The sequence below is a fragment of the Pipistrellus hanaki genome, assembly GCF_964339955.1.
Source record: "Pipistrellus hanaki genome assembly, chromosome: 9".
Taxonomy (NCBI): Eukaryota; Metazoa; Chordata; class Mammalia; order Chiroptera; family Vespertilionidae; genus Pipistrellus; species Pipistrellus hanaki.
In genome coordinates, this window is record NC_140511.1 from 8,193,506 (window position 1) to 8,213,108 (window position 19,603).

The 19,603-nt window shown below is 52.0% G+C and overlaps 1 protein-coding gene across 14 annotated transcripts in view; it reads right to left on the reverse strand.

The window, feature by feature from the left end:
* The window catches only part of KMT2A (lysine methyltransferase 2A), an 82,940-nt gene that overhangs the window by 16,196 nt on the left and 47,141 nt on the right, over positions 1–19,603 (reverse strand). For 13 of the 14 annotated variants that reach the window (XM_084895534.1, XM_084895530.1, XM_084895529.1 and 10 more), the window contains 15 exons: positions 17,302–17,475; positions 16,190–16,300; positions 15,566–15,639; positions 14,908–15,101; positions 14,516–14,622; positions 13,672–13,809; positions 12,843–13,001; positions 12,482–12,599; positions 11,969–12,047; positions 9,679–9,839; positions 9,309–9,494; positions 4,909–9,142; positions 4,317–4,394; positions 2,698–2,762; positions 1,216–1,386 (listed from right to left, as the gene is read on the reverse strand). In XM_084895534.1, the coding sequence (XP_084751660.1) occupies positions 1,216–1,386; positions 2,698–2,762; positions 4,317–4,394; positions 4,909–9,142; positions 9,309–9,494; positions 9,679–9,839; positions 11,969–12,047; positions 12,482–12,599; positions 12,843–13,001; positions 13,672–13,809; positions 14,516–14,622; positions 14,908–15,101; positions 15,566–15,639; positions 16,190–16,300; positions 17,302–17,475 (6,049 nt within the window). The remainder of the gene's footprint in view (positions 1–1,215; positions 1,387–2,697; positions 2,763–4,316; positions 4,395–4,908; positions 9,143–9,308; positions 9,495–9,678; positions 9,840–11,968; positions 12,048–12,481; positions 12,600–12,842; positions 13,002–13,671; positions 13,810–14,515; positions 14,623–14,907; positions 15,102–15,565; positions 15,640–16,189; positions 16,301–17,301; positions 17,476–19,603) is intronic. The other variant, XM_084895527.1, reaches the window with a different exon arrangement.

A 19,603-nucleotide genomic window follows, 5' to 3' on the forward strand; every position in this document is an offset into this window, starting at 1 on the left:
TTAGGGGCACAAAAATCTATAATAATAAATGTGTAATATGCTAATTAGACAGGACAGCTGAACGACCTTTTGGACAAAGCCGCAGCAGTGGTGGCCGAGGCAGGGGAGGTTAGGGGAGATCAGGCAGGTAAGCGAGCGATTAGGGGTGATCAGGTAGGCAGGCGAGTGGTTAGGTGCAATCAGGCAGGCAGGCGAGTGGTTAGGTGCAATCAGGCAGGCAGGTAGGAGAGCAGTTAGGAGCCAGCGGTCCCAGATTATGAGAGAGATGTCTGACTGCTGGTTTAGGCCCGATCCCTGGCATCCCTAAACTGGCAGTCGGACATCCCCCAAGGGGTCCCGGATTTGAGAGGGTGTAGGCCAGGCTGAGGGATCCCTTCCCCTTCACAAATTTCGTGCACTGGGCCTCTAGTGTTAAATAAGAACAAGCCCTTATGGGAAGTTCCCTGTTGAGTAAGACATAAAAGTAAATAAACATTTATAGAACAAATTTTAAGCTCAGTGGGAGAAATGTGTAAGAATCTGAAAGGCGTGGAAAAGAGGGGGTAGGACTGTGTACCTGCCTCAGAAGATCAGGGAAGACTTTCTAAGCTGAAGGTCAGCAGGTGAATGGGGTAGGTGGAGGAGGACAGGGAGGGGAAGCATTCCAGGTGGAGGGAAGACATGCAGGAGGCACAGAGGTGAGGGAGAACAGCATTCAAGATGTACAGGAAGGCCCTGGTCGTTTGGCTCAGTGGATAGAGCGTTGGTTGTGAACTAAAGGGTTCCAGGTTTGATTATGGTCAGGGCACATGCCTGGGTTGTGGGCTCAGTCCCCAGTAGGGGGCGTGCAGGAGGCAGCCAATCACGATTCTCTTCTCTCATCACTGATGTTTCTACCTCTCCCTCTCCTTCCTCTCTGAAATAAAAGAAAAAAAGAAACAACAAAACAGGAAGTGGTAGGAGAAAAGTGAGAGAGACAAGCAGAGGTCTCATGTGCTATGTAAGGTGTGTATAACCTTAAAAACATAATCTATAGCCCTAACTTCTCCCATAAACTATGGACTATTTCTCAAGAACACTAACTTCTTAAGGACAAATCAAATGTGCAAACACCTGCACAAATCCTGCAAACACCTCCGTCACAGCGGCACAGGCCTGCCACCAAGCAGTACAGACAGGGCTGGTGCCACTCTGGCTGCCAGGCTGCGCTGTGGGCAGCCCGAGCAATCCACTCGCCTTCAATGCTCTCGGCGCAGATCTGGAAGCCGTCGTCACTGGAGATTTCAAACACCAGGCCTTTCTTGGGCTTTTTCTCAGTGATGCTTTCTTTGCGCTTCTGTTCCTGCTGCAGCCAGAGCATGAGCGGCGAGCTGAAGCCTCCATCTTCTTCCTCCGCCGCCTTCAGGTCTGCCAGGGAGAGCGCAGAGCGTCAGCGGCCGCAGCAGGAGGCCGTGGAGCCAATGGCATCCAGAACTGGAATTATCTCCACTGACAGGCAGTGAGACGGAGTCTCACGGAGATGGGGCAGCTCACTGCCCAGGTCTTCGCTACACACAACTACCAGTGAAACCAGGAGGTCTTTAACATAAAGTCACGCTGTCTTTGTGGCAGAGTTCCTAGCATGACAATTTGATAGTTTTTCAATGACTGCCCCCTGCAGGGTTAAAGTAACATGGAACACTGCTAATGCATATGAGGCAGTATGTACCGGGCACCCCCCTACTCTCTCAGGACGTTCCCTTGATAGTAACTCACACAGACCTCACACCAGTCCGAAGAGCAGGTGAGGACACTGAGGTAGAGAGGTCAGGGAAGTGGTCCCGCAGCCCAAGTTCAGGCAGCCAATAGGTGGTCATGCCGGGCTCAAACTCCTGTGGCTCAGAGTCGCCTGGCCGGCCCTGCTGTCCTCCCTCCCAGAGACCTTCTCGAGGACCAGAAGGCCTCGCCCCAAAGCTGGCGTCCAAGCAGTGTCCCCCCGGCTCTCCTCTGGGAAGACAGGCCGTTAATGGAAACGGGCAAAGCCTGACCCTGAGCTCCCCGATCGAAACCACATGACCTGCTGTTACTGACCACGTGCACCGGGAGACCGGGGCTCGGGAGACGGATCTGTGTCCCAGCCGAACGTGGCTAGCTTACAGAATAAGAGCGCTTCTGGGTTTTCTTCAGGGACAACCAGGGGTGAATGAAGTCTGGTTATCACTAGCTGTTTATTTATTTTTATTATTTTTTAATCCTCACCCAAGGTTATTTTTGCATTAATTTCAAAGAGAGGGAAAGACAGAAATATTGAAATATTGAGAGACACATTGATTGGCTACCTCCTGCATGAGCTGCGACCAAGGCCTGGGCTGGGGAGGAGCCTGCAACGGAGGTACGTGCCCTTGACCAGGATCAAACCTGAGACCCTTTGGTCTGCAGGCTGATGCTCTATCCACCTAGCAACACCGGCCAGGGCCATACTGCTATTAAAGCAAGCCAAGCAGGAGCAGAGTGAGAGGTCTCAGTCTGTGTCCTTGCCTGCAGCCGGCCGCAGGAGGTGCAGTGGGGAGCACAGCGCTGACGGAGACGCTGTGGCTCCGGCTGCCGTTCGCTCCGTCACTGAGCTTCTGGGCGGCTTTTGGGGGGAACTGTTTTCTTAGCCCAGAAGGTAATGGAGGTGATTTTTATAGCACGTTTGGCTTTGAAACACTGATTCAGACCTGTTGCCCACCCACATACCTGTACTTTCTTGTTCATTTGCTGGATTTTGTGTTGTCTGAACCTCAGGAAGAACAGCCATTTGCCTAAAACACACACACACACAAAAAACAACAACAACACCCAAAACACAAACGTGAGATGCATCAGCTAGTACTCCAGTTCAAAGCTAAAAGCTGTCAGTTACACAAAGCCACGGCCAGACCAGCCACGGAATGAGCACCACCCACAACCATGCGGCACCAACAGAAAGCCATTGTCTATGAGATTCCCCCCAAATACTGACATTAAATTTTTATGTTTTGTTAATACTCAACTGAGGATATTTTTCCATTGGTTTTTAGAATAGAAGAGGGAGAGACAGAGAAAAATATCGATGTGAGAGAGACACAGCGACTGGTTGCCTCCTGTATACATCCCGACTAGGGCCGGGGAACCTGCAACCGAGGTACATGCCCTTGACTGGAATCAAACCTGCAGGCCAATGCTCTATCCCCTGAGCCAAACTGGCTAGGGAGACATTAAGTTTTTACTTTTGGAGTTGTAGTTTGTATCCTTAAATTTTTTCTCACCCTTAGTATTGAGAAAAAGATTAAAGAACACTTGTTAGAAGTAGTTCTGGAATAACAAAAGCTGCTTAAGTTGGCTGCTTTTTAAAAAATCCTCACCCGAGGACATGGTTATTGATTTTAGAGAGCTATAGGGAGGCAGGAAGGGAGAGAGAAACATCAATTGGTTGCCTCCCCTATGGGCTCCAATCGGGGATTGAACCCGCAACAGTGAAATATATACTAAAGGGAATAGTCAGGTAAATTATTGTAGATCACACAGGGGAGCTAGAGGCCACCATTAAAATATAAAGTGCATCCATAAATAGGTACTGTACAGAAATGTGTACACAATTAGTAAGTGATAAAACCAGGTAAAGAAAAGTACGTATGTTTAGCATTATTCATTCTATGTAAAAAAAAAAAGATGTATATACATGTCCTTATGTGTACCACATATATCTGAGTATGCATATAAAGATCTCCAAGCCCCACCGGCATGGCTCAGTGGCAACCTATGAACCAGGAGATCAGGGTCTGGTCCCTGTCAGGGCACATGCCCAGGTTGTGGTCTCCATCGCCAGTAGGGGGCATGGAGGAGGCAGTCGATCCATGTTTCTCTCATTGATGCTTCAATCTCTATATCACTCTTCCTTTCAAATCAATAAAAATCTTAAAAAATGTCCCCATGGATTGAAACAAGTTATTTGCAATGTTAGCTCTAAGGAATAGACTGGGACGTGGTCAGGCAGGATTACAGGGCACCATTATCTGTCATTTAAGTAATGCTACACTACATTACTTCCACTGAAGTAACTGTGGCACCCTGACTGAATGGCTCAGTTGGTTGGAGCATTGTCCTGTGTACAAAAGGGTTGCAGGTTCGATTCCCAGTCAGGGCACGTGCCTGGGTTGCGGATTCAATGCGTGTGAGAGGCACCTGATCAATGTTTCCCACATGGATGTTCTCTCTCTCTCATATCAATAAACATGTCCTCAGGTGAGGATTAGAACACCGGCCACAAAGGTCCACACAGACAGGAAGAAGGATATTTTACGAGGACTTGGTCTGGGAGACCTTCCTCTGCTCACCCCGGGGGTTGCCCACACTCCGGGGCCGCCGGCTCCCCATCTGCTGTGTCCTGCTGCTCGGCCTCTGCGGCGGGGGCCCTGAAACAGAACCATCGGCACTTAGGCACCAGGTGTGCAGTTTGCAGAGACGAAGCGGGCTCTGGCAAACCTCGTGAGCAGAGCGGCAGCCTGTGGCGATGCAGGGGTTGCTGCCCTGCGGGGAGCTGACCACGGCACCAGGCGCCTCTGGAGCACCAGCGAGGCCTCCTAGCTCCATCTGAACGGCGGCTCCCGGGCACATATGTACGTAAAACTCACTGTGCACATCAGGTGTGCTACACTGAACAGCAATAACCGCCCTTCGCAGCCCTCGGCCTCAGCAGCGAGCAGCGGCACCGAGTTACACCAGAGCCAGGAGAGACCTGGTTCTCTGCGGAGACCACTGCTCACGGAGGGCGTTGAGGTTTGCTCTGTAAGCCACCACGGTGAAAACACAATCAACTGGAACCCACAAAATACCCGGCCACTGCAAAAGTGGACAGATGACCCCTGACCCAGCCTCTGCTCGGGGCCCGGACCCCACGGACTCAGCACGGCCGACACTGGCTCTCACCCTGTGGACGAGGTCAGGGAGGACGGGTGGGCATCCTGGTCGGGAACGTGTGCTTCTGAGGAGCTGGTCCGCAGGTGGGAGGCCTTGTGCTTCTTGCCATTGCCTTTGTCCGAAGGCAGCTGGAGACGCTTGCTTTTTGGTTTGGGCTGAGCGGGACCGGGCACGGAGGGGCTTGAGGACTGGGGTCCGGAGGAGGGGGAGCCCGCAGGGGAGGCGGTGCGGGCCTGTCCGGAGGAGGCGGCCGCCTTCTTCGGCTCCAGCCCCCGGCTGCTGGGAGCATCCGCTGCCTGCGCGAAGCCGGGCCCCTGGGCCCCTGGAGCAGCGTCGGCGTCCCGCTGGGAAGGGAGGACTCCCGCTTTGTTGGCTAGGAGCTGGCTCACATGCGGACGCTGATAGTGATCTTCCGAGTCCTTGGAGGGGGAGGCGGCCGCTAGGCCCCCCGTCTGCGTTGCGGGGAGGACGCAGACGCCGGATGCAGCCGTCATCGCCGAGGCAGAGGGGGTCTGCAGCGATCCCAGCTGGGGAAACATTCCCGAACTGGGCGGCAGAGCCCTGGGCGTGTCCTGGACCCCCAGGCCCTGCTGGCTGGCTTTAATTAACAGGCTGCTTATGGGGCCCGTGTCCGGGGCACCCAGCAGCCGCGGGCTGGTCAATGTGACGTGTCCTGGAAGCGACGCACTGCTCGTAGGTGCTGTCGTCGTTTGCATGGATATGACATTCAAGACCGAGGAACCGGATGCCAAGCCGGCCACGGGCCCCGAAGCGAGATGGCCAGTGTCCTGGCTCCCGGTGGATGCGCCCGTCGCTGTGGCAGGTCCGCCCACCGTCTGCGGTAGCAGGGGTGCCTGTTCAAAATACATGACGCCGGACTTAGACCTTTTTATGATGTTGGGGACAGTCCGGTGAGATGACGTGTTAAGTGACCCCAAATCTAACAGGTTGGGGTGATTTGGAAGCTGGGAGGGTGTGAAGTTAATCAGTGTCATGTTAGAAACCACATCGGAGGGGGCAATGCTGGAAGGGGTGCTAGAGGGAGCAAGCTTCTTATTCTTTCGGGTCTGCAGGCGAGATATGGGTCTTTTCTTGAGTCCAGAGGACGGAGTAACTACCGTGGTGCTGAGGTCTGTCCTCTGGCTGGCTTCGGACACCAGAAGTTGGGGATCTGGAGAAGGCTGCACCCCAATGAGCAGGCCGGGAGGAGAGCTGCTGATGGTGGGCGGGAAACTGCCCTGAGCAGCTGTGGGGAAGGGGTGTAAGTGCTGGTGGTGAGGCACGGGCAGCAAGCCTTTGCCAGCAGGAGGGAACAGAGGCTGAGGTGTCTGCAGGCCTGGGCTTAGCCCCGCGGTCAGCGCGAGGCCACTGCCCATGGGCCCCAGCACGGAAGCGTTTGCCTCCATCACACCGGGTGCAGAGCTAACGGAAGAGGTCAACTGGATTTTCTGGGTCACGCCGTTCGGCAGCGTCTGGAGCACGTAAAGTGGCTGCATGTTCTGGTTAACGACAATGAGCTTCTCGGTGGGCGGCTTCAGGTGGGGAGGCGTGGTCTGCACGGCCGCATTAGAGATCTGAGACGGGCCAGGGCTCTCGGCAGAGCTGGGCCCGTATTTCTGGTTCTGGACGGGCACGGTAGGGGAAGCCGGTACCTGGAGGCTGGGGGTGCTGCTGCTCCTGGTTAAATCCTGGCTGCTGCCACGGCTCTGCTCCACTGCGCCGCATGGGGGGCTGGCGAGGTCGGTGTCCATGTGTCCCTGGATGAAGTGGTCGGGAGTCATGTGGCCTTCGGGTGCGGGGTCGACTCCCGGGCTCAGCAGCGCTGGGTCGTCCTCGGAGGCGGCCACGGGCTTCTCCGGGATGGCGACCCTCTTCTCTGCTGCGTCTGCGATGACGGCCAGCCGGCTGGGGTTCGGGCCGGGGACCGTGGGGCTCCGCGTGGTCAGCACCGAGAGGTCGGACGGCAGCTCCAGCGGCAGCTCGAACTGCTCTTCGGCGGAGATGGACGAAGAGACGCTGCTGTCCACAGGCTCCGCGGTCGGCAGCTGCTGGGAAAACACTTCAAACAGACCCATGTCCTTCTCGCGGTTGCTGTCGAGGCCCAGGCCCTCACCCAGGTTCAGGAGCTCCGAGGATGAGGACTCGGGGCTCTCCCCCAAGGCCTGCATGGAGGGCGTGTTCTTCAGGACGAAGTCCATGATGTCCGAGGGCAGGATGTTCCCGCAGTCGTCGCTGTTGTTGTTGTCGGAGTCCGACTTTAGCAGCTCGGGGTTGTAGGTGTCCAGCAAGGCCTTGTCCGAGGGGGCGCTCGCGTGGACCCTGCGGCTGGACTCCAAGGAGCTGAGCTGAGCCTCCAGGGAGTCCTGCCCCTGGCCCTTCCCTCGGCTCACAGGGTGGCAGTTCTCCGCCTTGGGCTCGTTCTTGTGGCCCCCAGAACCCTTGATGACATGCTCCTTCTCCCCGTCTTCAGGCCGGTCCAGCTTGAGGCTCTCCGTCCCGTTCTCTTTCCCATTTCTTTTTGGAATCTGGCTGGTCTTCCTCGTGGTGGCCGTCACACTGGTGTCGCTCTCTGTCCCGTCGTCAACGCCGTCCAGCTGTGAGATCCTCGGGAGGTCACACTGCTCCTCCTCCCGGAACAGGCCGTGGGCCGCCAGCCGCTCCTCGGCGCCCGCCGCGATCACCGTGCGGGTGAAGTTGTAGTAGTACAGGTCGTCCTCGTCGGAGGTGCTCAGGTCGTCAGCCCCGTCCACCTGCCCCTCCGCTGACCTCTTGCCCCGTTTCTTCCCCGTGGAGCTGCTGTAGAACGGAAGGTCCTCTTCCCCGTAGGACCGGACCCCGTAGAGGGGGGTGAGCCCGAAGAACATGTTGGAGCGGGCCCGTGCGCTGCGGCGGGGGTACCTCCTCTTGAAGGACCCGTCCTCCTGGGGCTTGGGCCCGTCGGGCAGCAGGAGGTTCCGGTCCTGCACGGGGAGAGGCTGGTAGCTGCTGCCTGGAGGCTCCTGGGAGGCGGTGCTGCCAGGGCTCGGCTGGGCCACGGGCCCGGCTCCCGGGCTTTCGGAGGTGGAGACAGGCTCCGAGGGGGAGGTGGACTCTGCCTGCAACGAGGAAGCAGGACTGTGCTCCTTCAGGGAGTTTCTGGACTGACTCTCACCTTCCATCTTCAGGGGTGTCAGTGTCACTTTGACCGTGCGTTTTCGGGGTGTCTGTAATTCCGTGGCAGGGCCTTCTCCTTGCACAGACGGAGCTTTGGGGACGCCAGGTGAAGCAAGGACCCTGTCCCCAATCTTATCAGAAGACACACTGTTACACGGCCGTGGCCCCGGAAACTCAGGAGGCAAAACCTCATCCGCAAACTCTGCCGTCAGGCTTCCGTCCTCCGCAGCGGCGACCTGGCCAGGCTCCAAGAAGGACTTACTGGAGCGCTTTTCTCGGGAAGTTTCCTTACTAGACTTCTTCCCCTTCGGCCTCCTGTCTCTAGAGCCCACGTGCTCGCCGAGGAGAGAGGACCTGCCGCCCACTCCCGACAGCTTCAAGGCTCTGGCTTCCGCAGCGCCCTCTGCGGGGGCGCTCCCCGCCGGGGTGGGGTCTGGCTGTGTGTCCCAGTCGTTCCTCTGCCCCCTCAGGTGCAGCGGCGGGAGCGGGAGGGCCTCTCTGGAGGAGAAGGGCACCGCGGAGAATTCCGCAAACGTGCCCATCTTACCGACGCTGGGCTCGCCCGACGGCAGGCTGTGACCGTGACGCTGCGGGGCCGGCCGGGGGAGCCCGGGGTGGGCCGCACTGTGAGCAGCGCCCTCGGAGCCCTTGGAGCTTGGCAGCTTGGCCTTCTCTCCTTTCAGAGAGGTGCTGGCGGCCAGGTCTGACGCGCTGGGGTGCTTCGTTTCTGAAGTGGCAGAGCCATCCCCGTGGCTGGCTTTGGTGGCGATCGTCACCACTGTCCTCTGCGAGCCAGGAGCGGTGGGAGCGTTTTGCCGTAAGTTAGTATTTGCGGTCAGCGGCCCCAGGACACGATCGGCTGCTTTGGCACTGGCCTCCAGGTCTGCAGCGGGCCCCGGGGCGGAGGTGGAGGGGCCACTATTCTTGGAGTGAGTGCTCCCCGCTCTCACAGGGGACACCAGGCGGAGCCTCGACGCCTGGGGTGCCGAGGACGGCGCGCTGTGCCTCCTGGAGCCGATGCTTCGGAGCCCCGAGGACAGCAGGGGGTCCCCCACCGTGACGATTTCATGAGTGGTGGGAGTAGGACTTCCTACAGGAGAGAGAGTGACAGACCATCACAGACGGGCAGATGTGGGAGTCATCATAGGTAACGAAAACCAACATTTCCAGTAAGCTTAAGTCACTAAAATAAAGTGGCCTGAAGAAAATCACAAATTCATGTCTGGGCTGACCTTGGAGTCAATGAAACCCTTTACCTGCAGAAGGCAGTGGCCGACAGCCAGGGGACCTCTGTGTTGGAGAATAACTGGGTGTTCGAATCCTAGGAACCTTTGAGATGACATGATAAAAACAGGACCCAGAGGTCTGCGTATGAGGAGGTCGGTCTGGTGATGAAGGACTTACAAGTTCAGCTGCGTTTTGACTTTCTTTAGATGACATTTCTGCGGTGGGATATAAAAACCCTTACTAAAAGCAGTCCAAGTAAGGTATCAAACAAATGGCCCAATAAAAAGCCAGCTGTTGGGGAAATTCTTGAACGAGACCTCCCAACGAAGTGACATTCTCCCATGCTTCCACCCAGTGTTCCCAAAGCACAATCCAGGTGACACCCGATTGAAGACCAACCTGCCGAAGACGCGGGGCTGTGGGCGATGGTCCGGTTCTCACCGTGCTCCACGGTGCTGTTGATGTCCGGCTCCGCGGCGGGCGGGCGGCACTCCACGATCTTGCAGGTGTACACGCAGCGCTTGCGGGCGTCCGTGGTGCTCCAGTACACCCGGGAGCACCTGGAAGGGTCGTAGACCAGCAGAGGTGAGGGCCCAGAAGCAAAGACCGACATTTGTCAAAACCTCTTCTCATCCTAGATCCCCCGTCTCCATTCACAGAATTTCGCTTTATTTCCTGGACACTTACACATTTCCCAAATTAGGATGTTCCATGCTTTTTATTTTATTAAAAAATATTTTTATTGATTTCAGAAGAGAGGGAGAGTGAGACAGAAATATCAATTATGAGAGAAAACCATTGATCAGCTGCTTCCTGCACGCCCCCTACTAGGGATCAGGCCCGCAACCTGACACATGCCCTTGATCGGAATGGAACCTGGGTCCCTTCAGTCTGCAGGCCAACTAAGCTCTATCCACTGAGCCAAACCAGCTAGGGCAGAATGTCCCCAAAATTTTGAAAGACCTTGGTTTTTTTCTAGCTTCTCAGAAACTAATATCAAGTCTTTTTTTAAAAAGTGTATTGTAAGCAGGCGGAAAGAATTGTAAAATATCTTAAAATGCAGATAAAAAATACTAACTCCTGCAGGAATCAGGTATTGGCCCTCAGGAAGGGACCACTGCCCCACAATATGTACAAAATGAGGAAAGAGCGAACACAAGATGTTTCCTTTGGGACAAGCGCCCCATGTGGCAGGGAAGTGTAACTGCTTCAGATTTGCTGGGTGCTGAGGGAGCTGTTCACCCAGAGCTGCCAGCTAAGCCAGCAGTGCAAACTGTCGTCAGCACTGGGAGGTGGACTAAGTTAAAGGCTATGCAGCAAAATGAAACTAAAGGAGAGAGCTAGAAAGGGGATTTTGAATTTATATTGTCACTTGTTAGAAGTTTAAACAACTTGCTGCATATGGGAAAGATTATAAATTCCTACTAGAGAACCACCAGTGCACGAATCCCCCGAGATTCATCAGACTGTTCCATGTTCCCATGCCTGTGTGCTGAGTGTCTGCCCTCTGGTGGTCAGTGGACATCATATTGCTTAGGCTTTTATGTATAGACTAGAGGCCCAAGGCACAAAATTTGTGCATGGGGGTGGTGGTGGGGGTCCCTCAGCCCAGCCTGTATCCTCTCCAATCTGGGACATCCCTCTCACAATCCAGGACTACTGGCTCCAAACCGCTTGCCTGCCTGCCTGCCCGATTGCCCCTAACTGCTTCTGCCTGCTAGCCTGATCACCCCCTAATCACTCCCCTGCCAGCCTGATCGATGCCTAACTGCCCTTTGCTGGCCTGATTGCCCCTAACTGCCCTCCCTTGCCAGCTGGTCACCCCCCACTGTCATCCCCTGCAGGCCTGGTTCCCCCCAAATACTCTCCCCCTCCTGGACTGTTCACCCCCAACTGTCCTCCCCTGCCAGCCCAGTTGCCCCTAACTGCTCTCCCCTGCAGGCCTGGTCCCCCGCAACTGCCCTCCTTTGCTGACCTGGTGACCCCAACTGCCTCTCCTGCTGGTCTGATTGCCCACAACTGCCCTTCCCTGCAGGCCACCTTATGTCCACATGGGGGCAGCCATCTTTGACCACATGGGGGCGACTATTGTGTTGGAGTGACAGTCAATTTACATATTACTCTTATTAGATAGGATTATTCTGTTTGTTTTTTAAGTATAGTTAGTTGGTGTACAATAGCATGTTATATAGAGATTTAATTTTTTTAATTAAACGTTTTTTAAATTTTATTTTATTGATTTTAGAGATACGAAGGGAGCGATAGAAAAACACTGTTTGGCTGTCCCACTTATTCATGCACTCACTGGTTGCTCCTGTGTGTGCCCTGACTGGGGCCTGGACCTGCACCCTTGGTGTATGGGGACAAAGCTCTAAGCAACTGAGCAACCGGACCAGGGCTGTGATTCAACATTTTATTCCTTACAATGCGAGCACCCCATTAGTTCTAGTGATCACCTGTCACCGTGCAAACTTATCACAATATCATTCAATATTTTTCTTCCATAACTGAATTCAGCTGACATAAAATGACACTTTAGTCCTCATCCACAACAAGTAGCAAAAAAGAAGTTAATTTTTAGTAGCAGTTAGAAGTAACTCACAAGAGTGGCTCTACACCTAACAATGTGACACTGACTGCATCAGGGTGCTCAGGCTGTGGGCGGTCTCCCCTGTGCAGCGGTACTTACTGGTATCCAACTGGAAACAGCTTGTCCTCACAGTCAGACAGATCGTTGAGAATTCCCAAGCAATCGATTGTCATGGAGCCTGGCCAAGGAGAGAACAGTGATTGGAGGAGATAACGGTACATCTATGTATATAACAGCCTAAGTGACCGCCCGACCATCTGACCAGTAGGTATGATGCACACTGACTACCAGGGGGCCGACACTCAATGTAGGAGCTGCTGAGCTTGGTGACTTGGCAGCTGCGGTTCTTGGGTGATGCACCCGGAAGCAGAGAGGAGGGAACCCGGTTCCAGGGTGCATCACCCGAGAGCCGCCTGGCTGCAACCTGGGATCCTTCGGGGGAGATGTTGGTGAGCCAGTTTTAGTCGGATCCCTGCAGGCCAGGCCGAGGGACCCCATCGATGCACAAATCCATGCACCGGGCCTCTAGTATAAAATAATTTCATAACCAAAGACTAACAAGTCCCCCAATGCTACATCCAGCCTCCCCTACAACCGAGGCCCATGTCCTACCAATCATCATGTGAATATTTTCTGGTTCCAAGCCATTAAGGAACTTCCTCCTCAAGCTGATTCCTTCAAAGTCCACAAACACTCTTCTGAAGACTTCAAATCCATTCTCAGGAACCACCTAAAACGAAACCCAGAGGAGCTGTACGTGGCTGTCCCGTCACAGACTGCTCATGATGCTGCCTCTCAGAGGGACAGGGCACGGCTCTGACCGCCGGTCCCACCAGGACTCCTGCCTCTCGCTAAGGGGAGCAGGTGCTAGGAGCACAGAGGAGAAGGTAAAGCCAAGTTGCATCCTGGCTTGCTATCAGCCACCTCTTCTCCCTGAATTCCCGGAGGATTAAAAGCCAGCGGCAGCTCTCACCTCGCCCTTGATCAGGTCCCGGTGCCGCTGGCAGTACACCTTCTTGTCGTCCAGGAACACGCAGTGCGTGGCCCGCGAGCACATGAAGTGGTAGTTGCTGGTGCAGGAGGTGAGGCAGCAGCCCACGGTGGCACCCGGCTTCTGGCAGAACTCGCATCGCTAGCAAACCAGAACGAACCAGCCCGAGTCAGAGGTTCAAATATCTCACGCCATTTCCCACCTCCCCATTCTAGCGTTTCCTAGATGTAATTTTGTTTATTGATAATCTGCTGGATCACAGGGAAGGGATATGAGCCATACAGTCCTCTCCACAAACCTTTCTCTCCCACGGTCCAGGGGGTCCTATAACCAATCAAGTTTAATATTACAATTTGATTTAGAATTTGGACCAAAATAGTTTTTCTTCTAGGATGCAAGATTGGTTTAGAGAAGAGGAAACTTTGAAGATCAAGGCTAAAAACATCATCTTTCTAGAAAGCTATTCTATCCCAAAGAACTCCATTCTAGAAAGAGTATCAGAAATGTAATGGTGTCCTAGTTACCAGGCTTAACAGACACACCTATCCGTGGCTGACATTCCCTGTCACTAGGCTGTGGCACCACCTTATTCCATCAGTCACCGTCAGGGCCCTTCTCCAGCGAGGGCACTGGTCCTTTTTTGCCCTCACTCCCAGGGTCAGGAGAGCCAGCTGCCCTCCGTGGACACCAATACTGGGTCCTTGCTGGCCACCCCGAAGGCATATGGGAAACAGCAGGAGGCGGCACCCAGCCACAGACAGCACATCTGGAAACAGAGGGAGCCTCTTGGATGGCATTCCCTGCTCCTTACCAGCTGCTTGCCCCGGATCACAGCCATGTGCACGTTCTTCAGGGACCCGTCATCGTCCTCAAACACTTCTGCCGACCACAGAGCACAGTTCACATGCGTCCACTCATTCTGGCCAATGTACAGCAAGCGGCCGGCATCCTGGAAACAAAGAGATTCCTTTTCTCTTTAAAGAATATTATGTCAAAGAAAGTTTTCCTTGGTATTTGTTTTACCTCAGTCAAGACAACTTCAATAACCTAATTAAAATTCTTTAAGTGCACACACACATAAAAAATCAGACTTCTTTTTCAGCGTTCCCGTTTCACTCCCGTCCTTTCTGACCGCCTCTTCCACAGACGGGAGAATCAGAGAAAAAGCAGACTGTGTGCCAGACCTTACACATCCCCTCCTCGGTCCTCAGAACCATTCTGAGGTAAGATTCTTCTTTTGCTGCTTATTTCAAAGATGAAGCGGAGGGTCAGAGAGGTTAAGTCCTTGCGAAGATCAGCAGCACAGAAACGGACCGTAGCCATTCTGCTCTACTGCATCAACCCGCTAGCTAGCGCCAGCCTGTTTTGTCTTCTGGACAGAAAGTATAGTGTCCGTCACCGGTGACGGACTGGGCGCTTAGCATGTTAAATACAAATTATTTAATGTGCAACTTGGATTTTATTGGCTTTCAAAAAATCTTTTTGAGAAGGTAGAAATTACTAGGCATCAGCAGGTTAAGTTAAGGCAAATCATCTTTTAAATCAGTTATAGAAATAACCCTGAGTTCCACAACACCCAGGCATCAAGCTTAGACACAAAGGTCACACAGCTCACTCTGAGCACCCAGCAGGTGGGACCCCGGCCGAGTACTTACATTGGCACCGTCATCGCCATAAGTCAGACATAACGCGCACTGTCTGTTGTCTTCTATGCCCGGGGGTGGGTTCAGTTCTGGACTATCTTCTCGACTCCTATCAGTACCTTGGAGCCCAAAGACACCCAATTAAAACTGGCGACTCTAATTTCGATTTCCAGGAAAAAGAAAACAATTCGGCTCAAACAGCTCCTAACCTATAAAAGGAACATTTTCAAAAAATGTGCCAAGCTATGCTGTCCCACCACTCACTAGAGTATTTCTATAAATTCCTTGTTAACATTCCAAGTGAAGCACAAAGAATGATTTCATTACATTTAAGGATCACCTGAAAGTTTCTAACGTGCAAGGATATCAAATTTAGATCCCCAGCCAACCCCGGGCATCCTTACTGAGAGCGGGCGGCGTGGGGGGGTGCGGGGGCGTGGGCGAGTCTGGCTCTCCGGGCCCTTTGGGTTTGGGAGCAGGAATGATCTTCTTCATTAGCGGAGGCTGCTCAGTGCGGCCGCTGTCCTCTCGCTCCTGCCACTGAGCATAGTTATGGTCAAGTGAAGGCGGAAGCACTGCGTTGGGTAGCATCCCGCTGCTGGAAACAATCGATCGACAGACTTACTGACCCCATAGCGACCGAACTGCACACAGTGACATCTTCGGCTCACCGGGGCTTGGCCTGGGCACGGCCAGTCCCACACGTGAGCACAGCCACAACCTGTAAACCGCCTCAGCACATGGGACTTGGTGTTACTTTAAAAGCGTAATCTCAATGTAGGACTCCTGATGAAACTTCCAGAAGCAAGTGATCACTTTCTCAGACTCAAAAGGATTCACCTGAATAAAAACTTAAGAATAAATATAGGGACTCGAGGTAGAGAGCACCATTTGAAATGAATAAAATAGGACCCAATTCTAACAACAGACTATAAATACACTGCTGTCTCTAAGCCAGCACTCAAAGAGCATTTCAACTGATTAAGTTTTTAATATTAAAGCCTACTCTTGAGAAACCTCAATCTAGAAATATAGCATAGGAGAAAAAAAAAATTTACTTACTTGCTTGATACTTTATTTGGTTCCCAAAATCTGGACTTTTTGACACTGAACCATGGAAAAACACGTTCCATTTGCTAACAGAAAAACAAACAAACAAACAAACAAACAGCATGTAAACCGGTGAACATTCATGTGGAAACCACATAAAACCCACATCACACAAGCGCCTGCAGATGCGAGGGAAAGAACATCCACTCCAAGATCCCCCCCAACGCCCCCAGGAGTCAGAGGAGTGAATACAACCAGATGCCGTATGTGGAGAGCAGAGCACAAGGCAGAAGAGACAAGATCTGGTCGAAGCCGGTTTGGCTCAGTGGTAGAGCGTCGGTCTGCGGACTGAAAGGTCCCAGGTTCGATTCTGGTCAAGGGCATGTACATTAGTTGCGGGCACATCCCCAGTAGGGGTGTGGAAGAGGCAGCTGGCCGATGTTTCTCTCTCATCGACGTTTCTAGCTCTCTACCTCTCTCTCTTCCTCTGTTAAAAATCAATAAAATATATTTAAAAAAAAAAAAAAAAAGAAGAGACAAGATCTGTTCTGTTCGGGGGCGGGGGGTTGGGGGGGAGGGAGTCCCTGCAGACAGGCATTAAGAAGGTGGCTATTAACGTGTATTAATGTGGTTCACCCGAATGAAGAAGGACTTGACCATGCTGTTGGCTTTCTTAAGCTCCGGCTGCCCTCCATCTGCATTAATGGCCGCCTGGATGATCTTCACGATGTCATCACTGAACTCCAACTGCGGACAAAAGCGAAGCAGTCACTAATGACACGGTGCTTTCCGAACCACCTCCTTTCCCTCCTGACCACCCAGCGGAGGGCCCACAGGAAGCTAATGCCTTAGTTTCATACAGTGCAGTTTCTATTAATGTTTCATTAAAATTTATTTCTATTGATTCCAGAGAGGAAGGGAGAGAAACAGAGACAGAGACAGAGACAGAGAGAGAGAGAGAAAGAGAGAGAGAGAGAAAACGAACATCAATGGTGAGTGAGAGAATCACAGATCAGCTGCCTCCTGCACGTCCCTTACTGGAGACCTTATACAGAAAGATAATGCTCAGATGTTATCTCGAAAAGGTCAAGCCATATCTCTCTCTCCCAATTTTTTCTTTTTGGGAGGCAACCAAAATTTTGGGTGGAAAAAAAAAAAAAAAAAAAAAAAAAAAAAAAAAGTCAAGCCAATTACCTTCACACTGCTATTTTTTCTATAAAGTTTTTAAAAAATATATTTGTACTAGTTTTAGAGGGAAAGAGAAAGGGAGAGAGAGAAGCGGGGGAAGGGGGGTGATGATGAGGGGGTGGAGAGAAACGTTGATGACAGAGAACCACTGATTAGCTGCCCCCTGCACACCTTCCACTAGGGATCAAGTCTGTGCTCTGGGCGGCACTGCCTGACTGGGAATAGACCCAGCGACCTTTCAGTGCATGGGACGATGCTCAAGCAACTGAGCCACACCAGGGCCATAAACAGTATTAATATAAAAAGACTTCAATATGAAAGTAATTTTCAGAGAACTCAGATAAAAGCCAAATAAAAAGAAATAAAAAAGAACCCCTTAAGACACTAACCTTCTGAAACAAAGAGCTAAAGCCACCCACCTATTTTTAGGTATTTAAGGCCACATGACATTTCTAAACAGAATTCAAATCATCCTTTAATGCTTATCCCCAGCTCCATCTTCCACAAAGAGCCGGGAACTCCACCGGCCTGGGAATGCTGGTCGTTCGCCGCAGACATACCACAGACGTGTAGTTCCCTTGGTCCATCTTCTTCTTGACCCCTTCCAGATCCACAGGCTGCGGCTCCTCCTGCTTGCTGACCTCCGTGAGCACGGGCGGGTCCGGGCCCTCCGGGGAGCTGCGGGAAGGTATGCTCTCCTCCGTCTCGGGGTTTAAGTCTGGGGGCTTGGCAGCCTGTGTCCAGGAAAGGCAGGCTTCACTTAGCTGACACTGAATAGGCATCTAGGCAAATGCTATTAAAGTTAATACAGATGGGACTGAGTGATTCATATTATAAAACTGAAAGAACATGGAAATAAGAGATTTCTCCAATTATAGAAAAGGAAAAGTTAAAATGAGCCAGCTATCTTAGCTAATTTAAGATTTTGCTTGGTAAATTCCAAGCCTAGCATGAAGAAATAGAAACTGCCCGGCCAGCGTGGCTCAGTGGTTGAGTGTTGACCTATGAACCAGGAGGCCAGAGGTTCAATTCCTGGTCAGAGCACATGTTCAGGCTGTGGGCTTGATCCTCAGTAGAGGCCGTACAAGAAAAAGCCGATTAATGATTCTTTCTCATCACTGATGTTTCTCTCTCTTCCCCTCTTCCTCCTAAAATCAATAAAAATATATTTTAAAAAAACCCTCCACAAACTGTCCAGTTGCTTTTAAGTAAGACATAAATGGCAGCTAATTTTCTTTTATTTATTTATTTATTTATTAAATTATTTTATTGAATTTTTTACAGAGAGGAAGAGAGAGGGATAGAGAGTTAGAAACATCGATGAGAGAGAATCATTTGCCCCTTGCACACTCCCCACTGGGTACATGCCCTTGACCAGAATCGAACCTGGAACCTTTCAGTCTGCAGTCTCTATCCACTGAGCCAAACCGGTTTCGGCTAATTTTCTTTTTAAATATACATTTTTTGTTAATCCTCACCTGGGGATATTTTTCCATTGATTTTTAGAGTAGAAGAGACAGAGAGACACATTGATGTGAGACAGATATATTGACTGGCTGCCTCCCACGCAAGCCCCAACCAGGGTCAAGCCTGCAACCGAGGTGCATGCCCTTACCCACATCGAACCAGGACCAACAGTCTGAGGGCCAACGCTACCCACTGAGCCACACCAGCTAGGGCACAGCTAACCTCCTGTTTAAAAAACTAAGCTCTCTTAAAGAGAAAGCAGCAGCCTAGCTCTGTGTTAACATTACCCACGTGGTTCTGTCAACCAATCACTCCTGAGTTCCTGATGACTAGTAGAGACGCAGTCCACAGCTTGTGCGGCTCCGTAGCAGCAGTTTTCAAACTGTACCCTGAGGAGCCCCAGGGGTTCCCCAGAGCTACGCCGTCTCTGGCCCTTCCCACCTGAGAGGAGGCACCGTGCTCTCGCTCACCTCAGTGACAGGCTGTCTCTGAACCCTGTCCTGCTGAGGCTCAGGCGTCTCCAACCCTGCCCCGCTCTCCAATCAGAAACATGCTTTTTCTAAAAAGCAACTCTGATCAAGTTACTCTTTTTATTTTTAATCCGCAGCATAGGATATGTATTTTTATTGATTTCAGAGGGAGAAAACCAGTGAGGAAGAGGGAGGGAGGGGCAGGGGAGGGACGGGGAAGGAAAGAGAAACCATGAGAGGAAAAGAGAGAGAAACACCAATCGGCTGCCTCCTGAACTTGCCTCAACTGGGGATCAAATCTGCAACCTGGGCATGTGCCCTGACTGGGTATCGAACCTACCACCTTCTGGTGTGGGGGATGCTGCTCCATGGCACCCGGCCAGGCTAGGTTCCTCCTTTGGGTGAAGGCCTTCACTGACTCCTCAGAGCCTTTAGAGTATCCTAGTAAAGTCCAAACTTCTTATAACAGTAAGGCCTTTGAAATATGCCTCCTTCCTATTTCTTACCCCAAAGAAGGACCTATTCTTCTTCTTTTTTAAAAGTTTTTATTTATTTCAGAGAGAGGAAGGGAGAGGGAGAGAATGATAGAAACATCAGTGATGAGAATCATCAATTGGCTGCCTCCTGCATGCTCCTCACTGAGAATGGAGCCCGAAACCCTAGCATGTGCCCTGACCGGGAATCAAACGGTGACCTCCTGCTTCATGGGTTGGGGCTCAACTACCGAGCAACGCTGGCTGGGCTAGAAGGTTTTATTCTTGGCTCGAAAAATGTTTTAATGATTTCAAGGTTAAAACAAGTCACCTACATGACTAAGTGAAGCAAAACTAAATGAAGCAAAATTAAAATAAAAAAAAAGAAAAAAAGAAAAACACCCACCCAACCAAAAACCATTCTGGAAGTAAAAACCACTGAAGGACAAACT